Source organism: Battus philenor, unplaced genomic scaffold, assembly GCF_028537555.1.
Source record: "Battus philenor isolate CCGP_79_NKW_IND1 unplaced genomic scaffold, ilBatPhil1.0.hap1 SCAF_5, whole genome shotgun sequence".
Taxonomy (NCBI): Eukaryota; Metazoa; Arthropoda; class Insecta; order Lepidoptera; family Papilionidae; genus Battus; species Battus philenor.
The window spans coordinates 1,754,880-1,779,881 of NW_027181715.1; the positions used below are offsets into that span (position 1 = coordinate 1,754,880).

Here is a 25,002-nt window from a genome sequence, read left to right on the forward strand (position 1 = left end):
ACGAAATCGAGATGAATGAAAAGCAATTTCGTTCAGAAACAGGTATCAAGTACAGGTATTAAGCAGGGAAAAAAATATTTTTTTTTTTTTTCAAATTTTAGTCTTCGAGTCAAAACAATTATTATATAAAATTAACATAATATTAACTTACTTTATTCACTGTTAGGTCGATGCGAGAAAGTATTGTAAAATTTAATTTTAATATAACTTATAGGTCTCTTGTTAACAATATCAATTAGGATACATGGAACATTTCATTTAAAATTAAGAAAAATAAGCATAAAGCTTGTAAGCTAGAATTATATATTTCAATAAGCATGAAGTTAAGATTTACTGTCTGAAAAATGTTTGTGGTTTAAAAAAATGTATAAAACATACAAATTTATATTTCAAGACCACGAAAAGCGGAGTTTCATAAAAAATCTTTATTCGAACTGTTATTTAGGTGACCTTATTATAATTTTAATTATTATCTATTGCAAAGAATAGCTACATTTTAAATGTTAAACATACTTCAAATTTCAGACATTAATTATTATTTTGTCTATCCACAATAAGTAACATTACTCACAATATTAAATCATAAAAGTAATTATTATATAGTTATCGGCATTTGATATTTCAAGTATCACACATAAAATTGTGTGCTTAATGGTAAATGTAAACCAAGCTTTAGTAATTTATGTGGAATGAAAGAACGAATGGATCATTACATAAATAAAGATTAAAAATGAACGAATCGTGTTTTACAAATTTACACAGTGATGTATAGAAGGAAATCTTTGGACTGCTCTTTGCAAATCTTTTTATTATCGTGTAAATATTATAATAGATGTTTAGATATAAGTATTTAAATGTGATTTGTGAACAATTTTACATATTAAGATGTCCAATAGTTCAATCGATGAAAAACTGAAAGGTTTGCAAGAACGGTTTCAAAATGAAATGCGTACGCGGGGTGATGGTGGTTTACAGAACCAAGGTGGTCTGCGGACACCTAAGTCTGGAGATCGGAAATTCAGACCCTGTAAGTATAATAACCACATTAAGCGTTTTATGATAAACAGCATAAATTTAGCTTTGATTGTCGGTGTTATCTTGACATCTTGTTTTGTTCCATACCATAACATTCTGTTTTACATTGGTTTAAAGCCCTGAGTGTAATTTATTTTCTACTCTTCGTATTTATACATCAGTAATATTCTTGTCATGGTTTAATTTTCGTTTTTAAAATGAAAGACGTTTGGTCAATTATCTTCGAAAATAATTTATCGTGTATACGAAATAATTTGAGTTATAATGCGTATTTCCCAGCGACTAAGCAAGTTTCTGTATCTTTAACGTTAGGAGCAATCCTATCGTAATGTAATCATATTGAATACATCAAATTTCTAGGACAAATATAAAATTTTAACCTTATATGTATCCATAATATTTGTATACACCATTGTTACTTAAAAACTTGCATTAACTTTAGGATTTGACTTGAAAATGTACAGTTCCATATACAATATTTTTTTGGTAAATTATGGCTTTTAAATTACTATAATATAACATGTTATCACATGATCTTTAGTTTGTGCATTCACTTTGTGTTTTACATTGAAAAATGGTTATTATAAATTCATAAATATATACCTGTTTAAAAGTAACTTCTGTACTCAAAAAGAGCCTATTAAACATTATGTATTTGATGACGAGACCTAAATTTTACACATAGTTTAGATGTCACACACACAGTTTTTAAATAATGAGTTAACATAATTGCATTGATTTTTATATCTATAGATATATCTTTAGATATCAATGATATTCTTTATTGTGTTTTTCATTACTTATTTCATTACTTAGTGTCTAAAAAATTCTAATTGTGGTTTGTCTTCTTGTACATCTAGTTTTATTATTGGTATATGTTTAAAGACAGGTTTAAACATCTTTAAACATAACAAAACTATACCATCTTTTTATTTTATGTATTAAGTTATTTATTAGCCATTATTATAGTAGTTATGTATGTTTGTAACTTTTTTATTATTATAGTATTAACTTATTATTTACATGTATTTTTTATGTTTGAATGCTTTATTTATTATAATCTAAATAATACATATTAAAATCTTCATTACATATATATTTTTCTATTTTAAATTGACCTATAGATATTCTGTATATATTATTTCCAATTCTCCCAATTATAAAAATACCATAACATCAACAAAGATTTTAACAATTGGGTAAGTTTTTTTTTGTACCAGCAACAAGCATACCTTGTATTTTACATAAAATAATGTCAAATGTAAATATGGATAATTTCCAACTAGAATCATGGCTATAAGGGTGACAACTATCCTTATTCTTGTTTATGTATTTATTTGCTTGAAAAACTGTATATCTGTCTGGATTATTAAGGGCATTCTTAAAATAAGATAATTTGTTTTCAAAGTAAGGAAGTTTTAAAAGGTCTGCTATTTATAATTTTATAGTATAAGTATTTTCAAACTAAGATATACTATCCATTCCAGTGAGATTAAAGTTTTAAGTGGTCTCTGCCAAGGCTTCCATGGGAGCTCTCAAGCTACTTTACCTTAACAGAGGTTTAGGCTATGCGTTTTCTATGCTCTGCCCCCTGAACTCATGGAATTTGCAAATGCCACTTGACTATAATTTTGTTCTTCTGGCATATATATACCTATTTTTGTAGTTTAATATTGTCATTTGTTATTTAGAAATGACTTCAACAATAATAATAATAATATTTATTTCAGAACAAGTAAAACATTGAATAGTACATTTTGACTGCTAATTGATAGTATTACTTTTGATCTACCCTGTGTGTCACATTCAGACATGGGTCTCCCAACTGTTGTCATGTTTGTCTGTCCCCTGACATTCTGGGCCATCTTCCCATATGTTTTCCCTTGACTTGAAAGGTCTGCCACACTTTCTCTTCATGACCCTTGGATGCCAATACATGAAGGTCTGGTTCAACTTCTCTCTGCCACAAATGATATAAACAGCCCTTTTCCATTTCAGTTTCCTGATTGCCAAACAAACCCTTTGTCAAGTCAAGTCTTAAAAAATTCTTATTTGTATCATAATCATTGTAAAAGAAGCATTTCGTTGATATGACCATATCTGTCTTGCATCATCCATCATTACAAAACGCTTTATTACCATTGACTCAGCCAAGTAAATGATACTGTCATATATTTTCATTGCTTCGCCGCTCACTTCATATGAGTCAATGGGTGTATCACATGTTTTATAGTGCCAAGATACCAAGAGTCAATTTTACTTCACATGTCATCTATGTCAATATTATTTACTGTTTTAATCTGCTTGATTAAAATGTTTCTTTTGATAAACCTTCACACAAGAATAATCTTTTATTAATTAATGTCATTAAAAATTTCTATATTTTCTGTCCAGAGCTCAAAATATTAAGCTTACTTTAAACTTAATTTAGAGCATTAGGAAAGGCTATGCCCTGAATTTTGCTGCATGATTCACAAAAGAGGAAATCCTAAAAAACCAATGTTACTGACATGGGTCTAAAAATTAGTTATTTGAAGTGGCACAGGCACAGCACATCGGTGCAACTGATGACTCCACATGACAAATCATTAAAGTCGCAAGAGTCGCTGGATGCGGGCAACGCAGACTGGCCATCATGACAAACTTTAGGGCAAGGTAATGCCTTACTGTGGGTGTCTATGGGCTGAAAAAACGATGGCAATTACAAAATTAATTACATTGGATGGCAATTGAATAATCTTATTCTTATTCTTCAACTATCTTATATTTTTTTCGCGTTTGTTGTGTCTAATGACGAGTGCCACTTTCCAACTCCTTTCTCTCAACTCTGCTCCATTCCTTCCTGCAGAGTCGGTCTACTTCTGTGGCGTGCTTAACAGAGCCAGGCTGTCAAGGTTACATAGTAATAAACTCAAGGTTAAATAGTTAATAATAAATATAATTTACACTTTCAGTGTTCACAAGAGACATACCACTTCCACCAAGATCACCACAGGCAGCGGAAACAGAGTTTAGAATGCGAGAAGTTTATAAGGTAATTAAACTAAGTTCAACTAAGCTAAAGGGTTATTTAATTTCGTTTATTGTTTATTATATTTCAATGAGTTAATTAAATTGAGATTAGAGAATCAAAGGCTAAAAGTATGAAAACAAAAAAGAAAGTATATTTGTCAGGGTTATAACAGTGCTGCCACTAAAAAAAATAGACAAAAATAAAAATATAGTAAAATAACTACACAGTTATTGTCTTATATGACTTTGAAATCTATGTACATCACTCCAAAATTATATTTTCTTTATTTTGTTTTTCTAAAGGGATGAATCTGTAAAAGACATTATTTCTTTGAACAAAAAATTTACATGAAATAAGTAATTATGTCCCATCTGAGTAAATTATGTAAGATTTCCATAGCTGTACAACAAGACAAAAAGTATTTTTATGTAGACATTGCAATTTCTTATCACAGGTGAGTGGTAAGCTGAATGTGGGCGGCACGGATTATTTCTCCAGCATAGATGACCTGCAGCACATGGGGGAGTTGGGTAGTGGTACATGCGGTCATGTGGTCAAGATGTTGCACAAGCCTTCTGGAGCTGTCATTGCAGTCAAGGTAAGTGACATGTATACAAACACGTAAAAAAGTTACATTAAAATTTTTAGTTGTTATTATATAGAACAGGAGTGGCCAAACTGCAGCTTGTGAGCTGTGACTCTTTGAACGATTATTTTTGGCTCTGATTGATAATCGAATTATTTCAATATTTAAATTTATATAATCTATGTCAGCTCCTGGAAAATCGATATAAATTACTGGGGTGAATTATAATTATTATTAGTCCACCATAAAATTAGAAAAATCCGACCACCAATCATAATTAACTAACTGGCATCATCATATACATGTGCCACTATATTTAACTTCAATACACATATTTTGTAATTTTGTCATATAATTTCAATAAATATATATATTTTTTTAAAAAATATTCGTTTGCGTGTTCTAAATTGCGGCTCGCAAAGAATTTTAAATTTCGAACAATGGTTCGAATTATCAAGGAGCATGGCTGCTACTGATATAGAAACTGCGATGAGAATCAACATTGTATGTTTTATGTTCACCAGCAAATGCGTCGTTCTGGCAATTCAGAGGAGACGAAACGTATTCTGATGGACTTGGATGTGGTGGTACGATCGCACGATTGTCCCTACATCGTTCGCTGCCTTGGTTGTTTCGTCACGGACGCGGATGTGTGGATCTGTATGGAACTTATGGCCTCGTGTTTCGATAAGCTGCTAAAGCGACTCGGAGCACCCATACCTGAAGCAATACTTGGAAAAGTCACTGTTGCGGTGAGGATTATTATTACCTTTCATAATACAGATGTGTATACAGAATGATTTATAGGTGTAAAAATACTAATTTAAAAATCAATAAAAAAGAATATTCTGATTATAACATGTTAGATTTAATCAATGTTTAATCTCACTTCCTGCTGACTTTTTATGCCAGTTGTTGGGCTGTTGCATTTCAATAAAAAAAGTGATCATATACAGGATGATTGCAAATTGGTACAACACCCATAACCAATCATCCTGTATGGTCTGAATTGTGCATATGATAAATTAAATTCTGATGTATTTGAATACATTGAGTATGGCCATAAAAATATTCCACATGAGTAAAATTTATTAAAATCAATGCTGCTCAATAAGATATCTCCAGTAGGTTAAACTGTAAGTAAATATTTGTAATTTAAAAGTAATACCACTCACTGTAATGTAATGTAACGCTGTTATGTATTATTTTTGACGATTTATTGCTTCAATATTCCTTTTTTTTGTTGGACTTTCACTGAAAAAAAAAACATAATTTTTGGGTGAAGCTTGCTGTGTTTCCTTTGACATAAGATACATACTGTTTTGTATTGTATTTTCATTGGTAACTTTTCATAATTTTTTTGAGAACCTCAAAATAAAAATAAAACGAAAACTGGGTGTCAAATAATTATTTGATATAATTAAATTGCTTTTTGCAGACGGTGAAGGCGCTGTCTTACTTGAAGGAGAAGCACGGTGTCATCCACCGCGACGTGAAACCCAGCAACATACTGCTGGATGAGCGTGGGAATGTGAAGCTGTGTGACTTCGGCATCAGTGGTCGTCTTGTCGACTCCAAGGCCAAGACGAGGAGCGCCGGCTGCGCAGCATATATGGCAGTACGTTATTAAATCCTAATTTAGCAATAATTACATCATAACAACATTGTTATCGTCATCATTTTAGCCATGAGATGTCCAATGCTGGCCATAAACCCTGTCCACAGATTCATAAAAAATGATTTGATTTAACTAATTTAAATATTTGTGCTGAATAGACGACTTATTCTTTTTCGCCAAAATGTCACTTAGAAGATGTTTATAATAAAAAAAATGCTAATCCAATAGCAGTAAAAATTACATAAAAGTAAGTTTTTGTTGCCAGAGACGAACTTGGTTGTTGTCAATAGTTTCTAATTTCTACTGTCAAATTCGTAAAAAGGTTTTATTTTATATTAAATACCAGTGAAATTGTTTTATTATAAGAAATTATCAATGCCTTGTGTAGACCGTATTGGACATAAAAAAATTTACTTTCTGTAAAGTGTAACCATTTAAAAAAATATTGGGGTTTAAATAATTTTAAACACAAAATCTTCTTTTGGATCTGTTTGCCCATGTTTAGGTAAAAGCTTATTCTATACTTTGCCATCTAATCAATTTATTCAATAATGTAATTCATGAAATTTTAATTTTATAGCATGTAAAATGTTTGTATTTGAAACATTGTTTTATAGCCGGAGCGGATAGACCCTCCCGATCCTAGCCGGCCTGACTATGACATCCGCGCAGACGTGTGGTCACTTGGCATATCTCTGGTAGAGCTGGCCACCGGCGTGTTCCCTTACAGGAACTGCCAGAATGACTTTGAGGTTCTCACAAGGGTAAGTGTTTACAGGGCCTGTAATTTGTTAGATCTAATGAAATTCTTTGTACATCTATGTATTTCTCTCTTGTTTATTGAGTACACAACTTTAAAAACATAACACATGGTACATTAATAGGACAGAAACATCAAAATTTCATATATTTTCTGGACTTATTTCCTTTGCTAGAATTAATGTTTTAAAAATTGTAAATGAAATGGATGCGTGAAAAAAATATTTTTTTAGCCTATTATGTCACTGCAATTCGTATGAAGCAAGTCATGTTTTTGTTTTTTTAAGTTATAATTTTTCAGTAATGTTAATATGACTTATGTTCAGAAATCACTGTTATAAATAATTATATTAAATTAAAGATTAATATTTACGAATTAATCTTAATTTTAATTTTTTTATTATTTATTTTTATTTATTATTTTAACATAATTAGTCGTAAAAAGTTTATTTAAGTTAAAATAATTATTGTGTTATATAATCTATAGTGCATTCTGTATATTTGCAGGTGATAGCAGACGATCCGCCCCAACTTCCAGACACAAGTGACTTCTCTCCTGAGTTCAAATCTTTTGTGTCTCAATGGTTAGTTTTTCTGTTTTAATGTTAAATATTGCTAATTACGTTGCTATAAGGTTTTGGTTATGCATGAACAGAAATAGTTTATCTGTATCCACATAAAAGTTTACCCTTTACATTAAGGCTTTCGCTAACAACTAATGGAGACGGCTTCAGTGTTACTAATAGATATGCCACCAATGGAAGTCAATTTATCTACACATTGCCAGGTGTAGTTGGTCTCACTTCCACATGTAGATATCTGTTTCACTTCCCGATTTGTACCCTGGGATTTTTGGTTAGATACAAATCTATAGTATAATATTTATAACATAATTAATAACAATAGGTTTAAGATTATAAAAAAATCAAATATTGTGAAAGATATGACTGAATTAATATGTCCATACTTACACATATGATTTATTGTGTTTATAAAAGTTTTAGTAGTGGACATAGAAGTAGACATGTGCAAAAATTTTTTATAAATACGTAGCGTTTAATTTTTTCCAGTCTCACAAAAAACTACCGACAGCGTCCAAAATACCCAAAGCTTCTGGAACATCCTTTCGTTGTGAAGTCATCGCGGAACCACGTGTCAGTGGAGGATTGGTATGCGACGCTGCCGAAGGGCGGAGCACCTGCGTCCCCCGCCTCGCCATCCAACGGCCACTCGAGTCCACCCACGCCGCAGCCCGTGAGAAATTTCGTTACCAGCTCCCAGCACTGGACGCCGGAGCAGGTCACGCCCACGCCTGGACGGTGAGTTTTTACATTGTTAGCAATTTATATATATGTAGGTAACCATATATGAAACGTATATCTAAGCATAGCGGTAGCATAGATTATGAAGAACACACAACTACCATTTATTGGTTTGTTATCAACAGTTCAAGATAAACATTTCAGCCATGAGACGTTCACAGCTGGGCATAGGCCTCCTTCATATTTATTGGCAATCCAATGCAGTGTTTCACAGATCAGCAGTTACTCAGTCAAAATTAAATTGCGTCATATTAAAATTGCAATTTAGTCAAAACTGACTAATATTAAAAACTTACTGATACATAAATGTTACTTATAGTATATTGGGTGATTATTTATAGGTCTAAAATCTATTAAGTGGTGAATGTATACTTCATTTGTCTACAAATTGTCACCAATTTCAAATCACCTGTATAAGGTGGTCAATTCAAACAACTTCAAGCAGTACAAAGCCTGCAAAGACAGGTAGTAAATAATATTTTTAATAAATATAATAATCTGTATCTGTTTCTTTGTTCTTTCTGAGGCAAGTGCTATCCAAGTCAGTTTGATGTTTTTATTTATAATTGTATTATATTTATTATAAGCATATATATGCTATATATGTGTGTATGTTTGTGTATATGTATGTGTTTTGGCTAATTTTTATACTATTGTTGTCCCATTATACTTTATTCAAATATTTATATATATTATTAGATTTTTAAAAGGCATTTTTTTTGGCTATATTATCATTATATTATTTATTATTATTGAAACCATTGATTTTGGGATAGAATATACATTCACCTCTTTAGAGCTTTTACACTCATGAACGATCACCCTATTTAGGAAATGGTGTTAAAAATAAGGTAGTATAATTATTATTTAGTTTTTTTTTTGGCTTGAAAAAATGCTTTTTGCTCATTGGCATTTCATAATATATTAGATGACAGTGCTAAACGTACGCTTAGCAAAGAGTGCTTTACAGCAACTAAATTTTAGGTCATCTTCAGGTACTGCAGCCACGACACTGTGTATCTAACTAGATTGGGCCAATAACTAGGATGGGCATGTGCTTGAAGCTATGATTAAATTATTTTCTTGTAGATAAACAAAGAAAATTAAATAGACATGGAATTGTTAATAGAAATATTTATTTTGCATTTTTGTTAAGCGAAGTTAAAACGTGTTTCAGAGCGAGATGGGCATCGCCATGCAACGCGGGCGGTAGCAGTTCGCAGCCGGCTAGCTTGGAGGCAGATTTCTCTAACCACTCGCCTTATCCCAGACGCAGGTATGATGATTACGGAACAAAAATCTATTAAGTCGTACTTCTTCATCTAGCCCAAAAAAAATTAACAAAATTAGATTAATAAAAAATTGTAATTTATACAAAGTTTATATAAACATATTAGCCGTATATATTGTATCTACAAAATAGCAAGATCCCCTATAAAAATACAAATTATTTACAAATATGTTAACATAAAAATTATAGCTTTTTTGAATTGTCTTGGTTTGGATAGAATGTGTAATTTGATGCTAGTTGCCAATATTAAAACAAATTACCTGGTATGTGGCGACTCGATTCAGATTGGTTTCATATTAGAGCAAAGATATCTTCGTTATATTAAAAACGGACAGGTCTTTTAGTAGAAATTTTTGAATAAAGATTTTTAATGTAATAAACATAATTTGTTACAGAACAATAGATGCGTGCGCATCGCCGCCACCACCTCCAGTGCGTAGAGTTTCAGCTGAAAACCGCTGGAGAGCTTCACCAGCGGTAAGTGTTTTTCTTTTTGTTTCGACTGAAATTATCAAGGGTTCCTAACATATGGTGGAAACGTAAAACTAAAGCAAAGCTCCCAAAGTAGTTAAGCTTTTGATTCATGGATATGTGTGTGCTATTGATTCTGACATATACACAGAGGTGTCGTAAGTTGTTGTTGGTGAAATATGTTACTTCCACTAATCGGGTATAGTATTACTAAAACTGCTGTACCGCTCCATATATGTGCATAAAGACGAAGGGGGAGAGTATCGTTTGCTCCATTCCATCAGTCCGCAGTCAACACGGCGGCGGTGTTCATATTCTTCTCCACTCGAATCCCGCATCGCCGCGTTTTCCTAAGACGCGGTACAGCGGTTCCGGTAGCTCTATAATAATGAATTACGGCTGACATATTCTCGTGTACCAACAGTGGGTAATTTTCAAGATTAATACAAGTGTATTTTAAGAATATATCTTAATTGATAATCGTTAATTTTGCAGAGTTCTGGTAACACGAGTCCCATAGTGCTGCAGAGGTTCTACCATCAAAGTCAGCAGAGGCGGTCCCGGGTTGATCTGCACTCGACGCCAAGGCATAGAAGGTATATATATATTGCGAAGGTATATATATAGGTAGATGCAGCATGGGTAGGCTTTAGGCGAACAAATGACATAGGCTGGATGTGAACAGCGTAAGATCGGTCATCGTGACGATCTTGTGAGCTTATGCCTTGGAGTGTTCGTCTCTTGGCTAATATGATGATGATTAAATATAAAATGATGTCCGAGGCAGTTTAAATATTAAACTTTGGTTTAAAATGCAGGGTATCCTTTACGTTATTTAGAACTTCAGCTCCGTCGATATACCAGTATTTATGTTTTTGTACACTATTTTTAAGAAAAATAAAGTGGAAAGTAAATTCGTATGTAGTAACTATTCAATGTAACATTTGTGAAAATTTTCAGTAATCAGTTGTTTCTTTTTCAGCCTGAGTAGAGAACACAGCACTGGACGGTCACCTGAACCTCCACCGAGGACAAGTAGGCAGCACAATGCACTGGGTTACGATGGTGAGCATTTATTCAAATATTTCTTATAAACTCATAAAAGTGATAAGCATGTCAATAATTATCTGCATAGAAATATATTTTCTTTGGTGATGATGTGGTGGAAGTTGAGGGAAGTCCCTGGATACGTGAAGCACAAGACTGGTAATCCTTGCAAACTTTTTGGGGTGGGTCTATAACTTGCAGAAGGCATGTTGGCTGCTGACATGATTTATTTTTTTGTGATCGGTAGACTATAACCATGTATATGGGAGAATATCTGCATTTAATTGGTACTTTATTGAAGGTATTACTGGAACATCGAATGGAAACCGATATATCATAGTACTGGAGACTTCAATGGTTCTCAATAAACTGTGGATATGAATTAACTCCTTTAGAATTTAATACAATAATTATATATGTTATTTAGGAATAATAGGGCATAATTGTCAGAAAGGCTAAGGATTAGAAGGTGTAGGCCTAGACTCGTTCTCTAGAGGAGGTTAATATCATAACAGTAGAATTTTTTTTTGTATAATGTCCATAATTTTAATAATTTCAGCAAATGGCAGCACGGAATTGGAGCCTCCGCCACTGCACGAGCGCCTACATGAGCGGCTTCACCCACCTTCCCCATTGCTGCTTAGCGATAGGTATTCTTTTTTTAAAATCAATGTAAAGGGATTCATTTAAAGTTACTAGCCAGTCGCATTACATTAGAAAATAATACACATTTCAGAGAGACACGCAGATTGAAAACAGTTAAAAAGGAACTATACATTTACCTGTTTAAAGTCTGTGCACCATTCACAATTGCACCAATCACAAATGACCTTTAACCGAAAAAAATGGAAAAAAAAATGTTTTTAATTATTTACCAGGCTTTCGGAAGGACGTAGCCAGAGTCTAACTCGGGCTGAGCTACGTAACGGCTACCGGACGGAGTTACCAGCGCCACACAAGCACCACGACGATCAGGGTGAGCACACACACATACTCATACACACAAAAAGCACATTAACAACACATGAAATAATAAAAAAATGTAATTATTCATATATTAATAAGAAAACAATTTTCGATACTTTTTAGTGGCTCTATCATATTGTAGACGTTTTGAATTTTGCTTAAAGGTATGTCATGTCTGTTGACTGACAAATTTATTATTATTTAATAACTTTAAAATAGAAACATATAATTAAATATCTTTAAAAGAAGTAAATAAATATCGGTAGATGCATAAAAGTAATAGATTGTATAAAAATGTTAATAAAAATAAAAACAAATTGTATAAATAGATAGATTTAGCATTTCTATTGTTATCTATTTTAATTTAATAGATACATTTATTAATAACCTTTTCATTTAGTACATTCTTTCGTATGAAGTTGTTATACAGATACTAAAAAAATTTTTCTCTTTTATAATCTTTTAAATTTATGATGTTCGAAATTATCTGTGTACTGTTTGAAACTTGTCTATGACTGTATATAAAACCGAGGGCAGCCAGCCTTTGATAAGTAATTACTTCTAACATTAAAAACTTTATGCTGCGCTTGCCACTTTTCCTTTGCCTTTCAACATTTGTTGGGAAATGATTGTATTATCAAATTCTTATAAATAATTAAAAAAAAACAAAAATAAAAAATATAGTGTGAATATTTTTTATCTGTTCTTTTTAGCAGGGCTTCTCTGAAATTTCGAAATTATCGAAAAATTCTGATAAAAACTTAAAAAAGAAAATAGTGACCCTTTAGAAAACTTTTGGGAATTATTTTGTACATGGCAAAATTGTTACATTGGATTTTTTTCTAGATACATTTTTTTAATAAAAATATTTTTACTTCCAATTTTTTCTCAAAATACAGGGACAGCAAAAAGGATAGCTTAGGAGTATTTTTTTAGTTTCGATTAAAAAGAAATAGCATTATAAATATTTAACATTTTATTTTTTATATGATATGATAATACAACCATTATACCATTATAGTGATATGATAATACAACCATTTCGACTCATATTCCATTAAATACCTCATGTTGCCTACACATTACCCTTCCAATCATTAAATGTACTGGGGAATATATAAAAAAACTTAACAGAGCCAGAATAACTTGTGCTTTGCGCTTTGCAGTTATTCTGCTTACGCTGGTGGGGTTCGAAGAAAAATATAGACAAACTTAGATATTGCAATAAATCTATCTTTTTCTTTGAATAATTATTAACGTTAGATTATACGCAGAGAATATTCGGGAATGTTACGGTAAGCTGAAACTAACAGAAAAATGCATATTGTAGTGTCAAAATTATTGGGTGATTGTTTGATTATGTCACTTTAAGTGGAAATTGTCTCCGGAATGAAATTAACATGTTTGTTTATATGATACTAACGACGTGAATAATTTTTAAAACGGGGTTCCCCATTTATTATTGCTATTTTAGTAAGCAGAAAGATATTGGTATCAGTGACTTTTTTACTATGTAACTGTTTGTGTATATATTAAATACAAAATTTTGCGCAGCAAACTTTTTGAATATGACAGTGTTTCAAGACAACATTGGTGAACGTTTTAGATATTTGGTGTGTGTTTTAAAACAGTGCTATCAATTTTTATCTGATAAAAAATAATTGATATTAAATATAATATAAAAATTCCTCAAATTTGGGATTCATTACGAAAAAATGCTTTATAAATTATGCTCATTGTACATCAACAACAATAACAAAAACCAAGAATAGATTATGTAGTATCAGGCATTTAAATTGGTACACTGGCTGGGTTCAGTGGGATGGTGTTTGTGTCTTCATCTCACAATGCTCTAAATTGCGATTGATAAAAAATAAACGCTTGACAAAAAATCAAACTTAGATGGATATCTAATTCTTGTTACCAACTTGCCAAATTAAATGCCTGATTATTTGTAAAAAATGTATCAAGAAAAATTCATATTTCACTGTGCATTATTCATATGTTGCATCTGTATAATTTGCTGAATTTTTTACCACACTAGACCCATAAAATTTGATATATTTTTTGCGGATTTTTTTTGATCAACTTGCTTTAATATTTGTCAAATGAAATAGGAATTTCATAGAAATTACACGAAATAAAACTATGGGAATAGTTATTAAATAAAATACATTTAATTGTCGTTTCATAGATGGCGCTTATTCATAGTTTTTAGGTCAATTTAATTGTAACGATGTTATTATATATGTGAAAGTGACATAATCGGACTTTAAACGAGCAACTCAACTTTAAATGTTCTAAAATGTTTTGTGTAAATTTATGTGTGTGTCGTGGGAACTGGTGATTATTGGCTAGGGAAGATATGCTTGGACATTTTTGGGATTTTGGGTTTCCCTCGCCGCAGTACCTGGTTCCCACGATACTGCAACCACATACTGTGCTTTGCCGCTGTCTCCCCACGCGACCCACACATCGCCTGCCATCTGTAGCTGTGTCACATGCCTCGCTACACTAAACACGACCTTAACACCTAGCTAATAACGGCTAAATGCGCAAAGCAGCTGCTTTTGGTACAGACAACAAAAGTTGTATTCGTTTGGACCGCTTGATGCCTACGTCGATGCCTCGACTTTTTTTTAAAAAATTCGGGTAATTTTTGTCTCAGACGGTAAGTTCTTTTTTTTATATCATCGTCATAGTTTATGTCAACGTTCCTCTTCTTCTAGAATATTCCGTTTTTTACTTTCTTCTTCTCAGTTAGGTTAGTATTTCATGTGGTGAGACTTATCGATGACTAGCTTCAATGACATGAGTGATGTACTAATAAAAATTGTTTATATCATCTTTATCAATCCAATTATTACGTAATTTTTCAAGAGTTATTTTCATTTTTTGATTACTTTAATATTTGAAATTATGTGGTGAACTGAAGTCGCTAAGAAAGACCTAATTATTTTTTAATAATCCTTCTTGCATTGTATCCTTAACTACCGAGGATCGTGCCTTTTTTTTTTGAAAATCACGCAACTCCCAATCATACTATATAGAAGTGTTGCTGGGGTTTCTTTCCCCACTTCTTCCAGCGGTAGCCGAAGTGGTAGTAGTAATATAAACCAGGCATTAGCAACCTTCCAAGTCGAGAATAGGTCTTTTTGGATGCCCTTGTGTCGAAATGCTGTGGGGTATTATTGATGATTGGACAGCTCAAGTCGAGGTAACCTCCTAGTGTAACTCTCCTATCAACTAAGCGAATTCTCAATCTAATAAAATAGTAAGTAGCGGCCTGCTCGAGGCTACCGTGGGAGGTCACGAGCTTCGCTAATTTCAAAGAGGCTTTAGGCTAAGCGCCCTCTGTGCTCTGCCCCCCTGAACCTGTGGAACATGCCTTATAACGCCCCTTTTTAATAATATGTAAGAATTTATTATTTGATATTTTGATGTTGTATTTTTCATATATTGTTTTGACATGGACGATATATCAATATCACCCAATAAAATTATTGAAAAAAAAATTGTACATCAACTGTCAGCGATTATGAAATTAAGAAAATCATTAGTGGTTTTGGTGAGCTGCGGCGGTCCAAACGCGAGGATGTGGATAGCTTTTAGTAGCCAGGTGTGCGGTGTGTCTCCATCACTCGTCCATCGTCCCCGTCATTGCTTCGCAGTGCCCACCGGTGGGCGGACGGTGTAGCGCGAACGGGAGCTCGATGCTCGATGACTCCCAACTCATCAGTTCAGTCTGACATCAACCTTATGTTTTAAATCATAAAGTCTATTGTACATTGCGATATTGTAAAATTATTATAAGGAGTATAACGTGCGAATCTATGTCGAGTACGTGTAAGTACGTTGAGCATCGGGCTTCCGAAGAGTGGGCAGCGTGCGTTGCGTGTGGGGCGCGGGTAGCGTGGGCGTGGGTCCGGTAACTATGGGCGTGGGCAGGCTGGCTGCACTCGCTGGCCGGGCTGGTGAAGCGCCGGCTCAGCGGCTACGTCAAGTGGCACCATATTGCAGCGCGCCGGGAACATCACACGCACACACACCACCAGCACCAGCTGCACAGGTGAGTCCAGCACGGCGGCGACAACACAACCTAGGTACGTGTTTCAGTCGGTCACTGTCCCATAGCCAACTCATGGAATCATCTAGCAACAGTAAACATCATTAAGCCTCATTGGCAAGTTTACCAAGCTCGGCTTTTAGGCGCCTTCGAACCGAGTCCAAGCCGAGGTCCCACCATGAGGACACGCGTAATTTTGGCAGCTGTACCTAGTGTTAGTGTTCAGTCAATTATTTTAACATTATTAGCAGTAAGCCTTTACCGGCTTGGAACGCTGATCTGCTAAGAGCCAATCAAAAACCAAACAGTTTCTTTTTCAAATGTAATTTAACCATGTTTCGTGTATACAGTATATTGTAAGTAATAATACATATTGTCATACAGCTTGTATTCTTCTTGCGTCTTCTTATTAGAAAAACAAGTTATCCCATAATAGCAATCGAAGCCAGATTTATGCCTCAGGCACTCTCTGAGCCGAGTGACTTTCTAAATTAAATAAGTAATACTCTCCAGGAGAGCTCGAACTCTGTGGAGTTTATAATGGTAACTTTTTAAATGTATGATAATTATACAATAAATTGTATCGAGGACTTCGAAGTATGGACAAAAGCCTGCATAATAATTCTGATTCTCTATAGATTGGAAACATTTGGTTTAGTAACTCAGAATAAGCAATTTAAAAGTGGCAGAACATTGAACGCTTTATAAGCTATGCCTTAAAATAAACTACGTTATGTGCTACTTCAAGGGGTTTATCTATTACTTTAGATATAACATCGAATGACTTTGGAACTCTTAGGTAACTTGCATGGGCGCTCTGTGGAGGGTCTTTACAAGCGTTTAAAGGAGACAAATAATGCTAACTGGCAAACGGCGCTTGTCAATGACAAAACGTCAAGCAAGTAGGAACTTAAGTGATTACACCGCCATCTACACGTAGATTAGTTATATGTGTAAAAGCTTTGAAAGGTTAAATGTAAGCTCTATAGCGTTTGCTGTCATTTAATGCAAACTCTGTCCAAAAATGAATGGATCCAGAGATATTAACACGCCATGCAGGTAACGGGCGTTCGATTATTTAGAAAATTCGCAGTATATCCAAAACTACTTCGTTTTTATGAACGCAACTTTGTTATGTTTAAATATATTCTGTATGATTATTAAAAAAAAATATCGCTCAAACAACAGCCTGCTAGGCACGTAAAAATATGCCCATATATAGTAAGAATTTTTTTGGTTCATTATTAAAACATTAAAATAAATATACAGTACCCGGCGATAAATATTGCACATCGACTTTTGGAAAGAGACAATCGGCTAATTTCGGCTTCTATAACTATCTCTGTCCTACACTACCTAGGTGACGTTTTGTCATTCGTTGTATTTCGTGCGACAGAGATAACGCTCTGCGTAGCCGATTATCTCTTTCTAAAGGTCGATGTCCAATGTTCATCGTCAGGTACTGTAGTTTATTATCTATCCCTGCAAACTTGGTGCTGCGAGTTATTGGCCTATCGCATTCCATTAAAAATATATTAATGTAAGATATTTAAGATTAATTGGGTTTACGGATGTAAAAGTTTTTAGATGATAAATGAGCTATACAAACACCTTTAAACCTTTCTTTACCGAAGTCCTTTCTGCCGAAGTGACGCTACTGAACCGGGCATGTGCGCCGCAAAGTGTGCACATTGCATGGCGGTATGCTGATGCTCGTATTTTCTCATTTGTGTTACATATTTAAAGATTTTACTAATATATATTATTAAAAATAGTAATTTATTTGGCTGCGATAAATATTAAAACAGTGAACTATACATAAGCTCACATTACAAGGTATACGCCGGCTAACTTCGGCGCTGGTAACGAGAGGGTTAAACCTTATACACCTATAACAAATCGACTTTTATTTAGTCTAGACTTTTTGAAGTTTACTGTTGCTAGAGAAATGTTACCAAAACTCGAGCGGATCTTCCAGAACGCTGAACACAGATAAAATAAGTAAGATATGTTTATTGAATTAACAAACGCAAAGATAAATAAAAATAAAGGTCCTGTGGTTTTTTATTTAGTCTTTCTTTTAGCTTGAATTATTGTACTTTTAATCGCCTGTATTTATTATCCTTGTACTGTACGCCGGCATGTTTATTTAAAGGTTTTCATTTTAGCTTTATTCATATATGAATATGTGTTTGTAATGTAGCTAATACAGTAATATATTCATTTTGGTGAATGTAAGAATGCAAATTGCGAATGTTTTTAAACAATTACCGGGGGCCAGTGACGTGACTCGGCGCTTTCTTTGTACCACGTAAATATCGATAAATTCGCATGTGACTTGCGAATTTTAGCAGCGATGACAAACCTTTTTAAAATAATACCTACAGATAAATGTTAATTTTTAAAAGTAACTTTTTTAAAAGAAATGTCTCGTCGTAAAAAAATGTCATCGCTAATTTTACAGTACTATAAAAAATGGTTTTAATATTGTACCATTTATGATATTAAATAATATTTAATTATATACGAACTGCTTGTGTTATATCGTAGCTGTTAGAGGTATATATAAATGCATGTGTTACAGCTTCCTTTGTGCTTTTATTTTAAAAAATATATATCATTATCATCTCTACACGAAACAATACATGACACTGCTATAACTATGTTACCTTCGCTTACGTCTGCTTTCAACAAGTGATGGTCGGAGAATGAGATGTAAAGTTTTGTTGGTTTACGTAGATGGGGTACAAGCGAGAGTTGGAGCGTACCCGCGTCTCCCCTGCCGCCCCGAGCACCGCCCCCGAGGCCCGCAGACTAGCGCAAGCGCTCAGGGTCGCCGCCCGGGTTCCAAGCCCGTTTGGTGCACGCAAACTGTCGTGCCGAAGCCGGCATGGTCTCAACTACAAGGCATTAATCAACCTGCTGTCGAAGATACGACGGGGTCCCCTTGGCGGGCGCCGCGACTCCCCGAGAAGCCTTCCTGGGCTGCCCAGCCTGTACGCTCGTAACCCAGTTCGCTTATATGGAATATTTTGGATGTTTTCACTTAGCTTATAGACACTTTTAGTAAATATCTGACTTATAATCCAATTTGTCATCACTACGCTTCGTGCATTTTATAAGCTGGATAATGTTTTTATACTTCAAATATTAATTATTATTTTTTTTAAAAAAATTTCGATCGGAAAAGCTGAGTGAAAACATAATGTGCATGACACGCTGCAATAGACTCGATGGACTCCGATTGGTGTTCGAATTTTAAATGTTCAATCGGGCGCGTGAGTGATGCACAATTTGTTCAGATATTGGCTTGCTAGTGTTGTGACGTTTCGACTGAAATATATACCGTTCGGGCTTAATTGTTAAAGATATAAATCGATTATCACACGAAATGATTGTCTATACGATTCTACTTTTCTCACCTCTTTCTTTTGCTATCTTTCGATTAAAAAAAAATCGATTTAAATATAACTTGTCATTGACCTGTGTAATCGATTATATCTGTCAATTGTTATAAATGTACTATATATTATTTTTAACTGCGAGATAATTATTGAGGATAAATAAATTTAAAATGTTCGAGAGTAATAATCTTTTATGGTAATGTAAAATAGGTGAAAGATATACATTAAATTGAAACATTGAGTGAAAAATTATAATCTGTTTGATATCTAAATGATATATAAATCGCAATTTTCAAAGTTGGCGCCATTTTTAAGCACGAACACCAAAAAAAAGCTTGCGAGTTATATTTTTTAATGTAAATAGTGTATTAAACATTGCTGTTCTAAGTCAACAGAGATTTGTATGTAGGTTTAATTGTTCACGATGTTCGATCACCGATGCTTTACGTAGAGAATCGATTTAAACTTAATCGATTCGGTTGTTACAGAAAGTTTATGCGCCGTTTCTTTTATTCATAATTCGATTTATTTTATTAGTTTTAAATAAAATTCTTCAACGACAATAAAATTTGAAATGTTTTTAATTTTAATTAATTTTCATTATTTCTGAACGTACGTTTTGTAAACGTTGAAAATCACCTAAGAGTATGGTGTACATTATTCTATTTAGTTTCCTATTTTATTTATTTACATAATTTTGTTCGGTTACATGAATGTATATATTTTGTATTATATTATTAAGGGACGTTAGAAATGCAATATGTAAGCGAATTGATTAATTTTACACGTATCATAGACATTTGTTTATGGGCAGAGAGGTGTTTTGCCTTTGTGGGTACATCGTTTTATTTTTAGACCAAATGTATATAATATTAGCTTACAATAGATTATCTGTATGCTCTGAAAGTGCAATTCAATTCGCGCTCTGACACCTTGTGTTTTAGCTAGGTCTAAACGCGAGCCCTATCTGGTGCTGTTTTGTAAATATATATTTTTTTTTAAGTTTTAAATCTCAGTCGCGTTAAACTGTTTTATATTATATCTCATTTACATTTTGTATAAATAATTTTATTAATTCTTTATTTATGTTTTAATGATCGATTTTATTATACGTGATCGGGGTTTAGTGATTTTATTTTTTATTTTATCGACACATGGACATGTCATTATTATTTAAATACAAGAAAACGATAAAATGAAGTAATTTTCATAACTAAATTATATTTAACACCCTTTGTTGGACTATATAGGTGATCATTGACATAGGCAAGCTCGTGTGAAATTCGTCATGATGATAAAGATGACCTACTCGGCTTAGAGCGGTATTTCAATGGAGTATGAGAGAGGGAATCCCCGGAATCCGTAATCCCCTAGGCATGTCCATACTGTGACGTAATTTCAAAAAAGTAGCGCCATCTATCCCGATCACTAGTGATTATTTTCTGTTGTGGAATGTTCTTTTTTTTATTGTGCAATGGACAGAAGCATATTGGCCCGCGAGTATTATTAGAGAGCGTTTAGTGCATAAGGTAAAATACATTTATGAATTATGAATGAGAAGTTTTCTAAATCGATTGCATAATGCGTTTTGACAATATTTATCGTGTAATATATTGGTACATATATGTAGTGATGTCTGAAATGTTGGATGTATATGTGACTTATTCTATAAACAATATGAATACACAAAAAATGCTGTTGGGATCCAGAGGTTCTGGAGTAGTGAACAAGAGCCGGTAGACGCGGTGGAGGCAGGTCAACCACCAGGAGAGCCGATGTAGTTTAGATCGTGGGAACTCGCTGGGCAATGAAAGACCGGTCTTTGAAGGGTGGAGGACTTTGTCTTCCAGGGGGCGTCTATCGGATGACATAATGATGACGACGCAAAAAATTAATTATACATGCTTTTAATTCAATAAAATATATGTATCTGTACACAAGAATGAAGGGAACATTTATTTTTAAAATAAAACTAAATAATCGCTGTCACATGATAATCGTTCCTGTTTTTGTATGAAGTCGTCCAGTTTTGTACTTGAATTGTTCATGTTATTAGAAATCAGATGAAAGTTTTCTCTCCGTTATAAATAGAAAATTGTATATTTAGAACTCGTGTATAATTAAGTTTTTGTTTGCATGAGATTTTCGATTGCGATAATTGAATTTATTAACAAGAGATGTATGAACGCATATTTATCTAATGTGTATTTTTAATGGCAAATTATGGAGGCTTCTATGAGAAAAATATCTTTTTAACTGCGCACAAGAATTCTCGCTTGATTCATCGTACACTTATGGTATCATTTACAATGACCACATGTGTAAGTTTGTCAGAAAATGCTACAGGAGCTTGATTTAGACAATAAAATCAATATGAACTCCTCCTATAAGGGAATCCGTCAATTTTAAGATAAGAGTATTAGAAACAGGCCCTGATTTGAGAAGAACTTGCAATAAAATGGATTTTTTCAGTGGTAACTTTTACAACGCACTATTACTTTTTGTATAATTAACGTTATATTAATTATTATCAGTGTAATTATAATACCGTACACAGATGGTTCCCTAATAGGTGGACGCGGGCAGCTCAGGCAGGACCGTTCATCGTGACGAACTTTGCAGGCCCATGCCTTGCAGTGGGCGTCCATCGGTGGACTAGAAAGAGCAGTTAGTTGCCCACAATAGTTACTAATTTGATAAACCCTAACGAAAGCTATAACAAACTTAGAGACATACGAAGCCAACACGACTTTAGATAAATATGCGTCTGACCTGTCTTTGGTAATGACGTAAAATTATTGAGAAATCAATGTATTTTTGAAGAAAATTAATGTACTTTCAATGTGTAAACTTTGTTCTTAATGCAACATGTTTATTTATTAATGTTTTGTTTATATGAAATTGTAAATGTTTTTTGTATGCATATATATAATATGTTAGTGTCACGGGACGCCGCACCCCGCAAGCGGCGCCCTCTAGTCCGCACGCGATACGTGCTAACGCCCTAGTTTAAGTCGTGACTGTATTTAAATGAAGTTTATTTAAGAGTACACGATTCATTTTGTTTTTATTTTGTAATTATCGCGATAATTATTATTTTAATGTGTAATTTAATAAAGGCGGATGAAACTTTAACATTGGTTTTATTCTTTATAACGCTAAACAGTACTAGTTTTTACTATCTACCCGACAGGCTTCATATTTTTAATAAATAAAATTGATTTAAATTAAATTTTTCTTTTTTTACGACAGAAGATTGGATACAGACAGCCTCCTACCGGTCATATTAGAAATCTTTAGAGGAGGCCAATGTCCAGGACTGAATGTCTGAAATGAAATAGAATAGTAGAGATAAACCTATCTCAACTACACTTCAACGAGATAATTTTATTTATTGATTATAATAACAATGAATATATACAAATAATTATACTATTTAGATACATTACAAGATATTAGTAAAAAAATGATTACTTTTTTATTGTTATTCTTTATGGTACACATTGTTTAGTGCTTCGTTTTAAAGAGAAAAGAAAAAAGTTTTTTTAAACATTTATACATAATATAATTTATATATTATCTGTACCTGCCGATTGTACTGCAAAATACATTTCAGAGTGGTCACTTTATACAGGATGATTGGTAATGTTAACAAATGAGCTATACATTAAACATTTTTAGGACATAAACATAATAAAAATAAACACAATATTCAAATTAAAATATTATTTTTATTGTAATCATAATATTTGTACAATAACAAGCATCGACAAATCAACGAAACACGTATTATAACAGACTCATAGCTACTTCGATTAATTAATAATATAAAGCCAGTTTTTTTATACGAAACTAAGGAATTATTTATTCAATTCCTAATGCAATATTAACACAATATATTAAACATTAAATGTTTACAAAGAGGTTTTATAAATTAACATTGGCCATTAACAACTGCACATAATATTACATGATTTAAAAAAAAAAACAATCACATACAATTAAAATACAAAGAAATTAAAACTTTAAAACGATTTTTTTACGATTGTTTCAAGTGGTAAATGAACCGATTATTACAATAAAATCTTAAATAAAAAAGTTCTTTTTAAGTTTGAAAACAATATTGAACATTTTAAATTAAAAATCTTGTATGTAAATGCATGTAATATGATAGAAAATCAATAACTACCAAATGAAACTTTTTAAAGACTTCAATTTTCTATGAATTTATTTTAATTAATTTATTATTTAAATCGTTTTAAATTACCTCTTCTCAATTAGAATGTGCATAATCAGAAAGGAATATGTCACAGACTGGCAATCTCTTAAGGCTTGACACTTTCAAAAGAATACAAAACTAAACAAGATTAAAATTCTGTATTAAAATAATATAATATAACCATCTTTTTATGTTTATTTAATTTCGCAACACAACCTTTAGGGATATGTGAGTATCGATTTAAACTAAGAATATTAAAAAGCAAAAAGTGAAAATCATTATAGATTATCTTTAATAGATATATAGGCACAGTAATGTGTAATAACATCCGTATTTTATTTACCGTTGTTAAAGAAAATAAAGGAAATGGAAAACGACTCATTGTCTATTCTTTTAAATTAATTGATTATTTATCATGCTGCTATATGTCTAGGTTATAACAGACAATGACACGCTTTTATTTTATAAAATTACTTTTCTATAAATAAATTACTAATCACTTTACGATTTTGGTTTTAGACCTAATTTATAAAAATAAAAATTGTAATCCAAATATATAACCATTTATATGTCAATTAAATTAGAAAGTAATAAATATAGTAAATAACATTTATTTTTATATTATACCAATGCGGCACTCAAAGGCGATAATTAAATAAGTTACTTTGGATAATAGAATTGACTAGGAAATTTCAGTCAGAATTTTGCGAAATATTTAAATTTACAGTACTAAATATATTCTTTTTTTAAACATTAAAAAACTAGTAATAAAAATATATTGGCGAAAAATAGTTTTTAAAAATTTTTCAAAGCGGTAAAATAATGAATGTGTCAATGCTCAATTTATATTTTTAAATACAATTTGCATTTACTACTATCCGCTAATTTAACGATTAAAAGCTTATCCTAAAAATAGCACACCAAAAACACAAAAACAAAACCGTACTAAAAATCCACTGCATTCCTTTCAGAAATTCTAATATGCTATAGGTCTGCTGTCTATGGTTTATAACAAATATTTTTGTCACTACAATTCCTTTTTAAAATTGGCTAAAAATGTGATCAAGCTTGTCATAAACTTTATATTATCTAATCAAAGTTAATATTTAATTTTAGAAGCAAAAAGTTTGTATGTAAATTAAGACACCATTATATATTGCTTATCTAGTAGATAGAACTTATTTTGAGCGGTAAACGACAGATAG

General features: G+C 32.5%; 1 protein-coding gene across 6 annotated transcripts; it reads left to right on the forward strand.

Annotated features, from left to right (window-relative positions):
- The first annotated feature begins 765 nt into the window (after positions 1 to 765).
- Positions 766 to 22,713, forward strand: hep (hemipterous). 6 transcript variants are annotated; one of them, XM_068772411.1, is made up of 16 exons: positions 766 to 1,027; positions 3,990 to 4,069; positions 4,503 to 4,646; positions 5,159 to 5,386; positions 6,073 to 6,252; positions 6,870 to 7,016; positions 7,519 to 7,595; positions 8,082 to 8,330; positions 9,511 to 9,609; positions 10,020 to 10,101; positions 10,591 to 10,691; positions 11,078 to 11,160; positions 11,702 to 11,792; positions 12,021 to 12,118; positions 16,057 to 16,177; positions 18,914 to 19,077. In XM_068772411.1, exons 1-16 carry the CDS (start codon positions 886 to 888, stop codon positions 18,990 to 18,992), a joined length of 2,001 nt encoding a protein of 666 aa, XP_068628512.1. In that variant the 5' UTR covers positions 766 to 885; the 3' UTR covers positions 18,993 to 19,077. The 6 variants fall into 6 exon arrangements, with proteins under 6 accessions (XP_068628512.1, XP_068628514.1, XP_068628515.1 ...); XM_068772413.1 differs by having other exon boundaries at positions 16,129 to 16,177; XM_068772414.1 differs by having other exon boundaries at positions 16,057 to 16,211; positions 18,914 to 18,994.
- Positions 22,714 to 25,002: the final 2,289 nt, after the last annotated feature.

Coding starts and splice junctions, on each gene's coding strand:
- hep (XM_068772410.1), top strand. CDS start 886: ATGTCCAATAGTTCAATCGATGAAAAACTGAAAGGTTTGCAAGAACGG. Junction 6,253..6,869: donor GCTGCGCAGCATATATGGCA/GTACGTTATTAA, acceptor ATTGTTTTATAG/CCGGAGCGGATAGACCCTCC. Junction 11,161..11,701: donor CAATGCACTGGGTTACGATG/GTGAGCATTTAT, acceptor TAATAATTTCAG/CAAATGGCAGCACGGAATTG.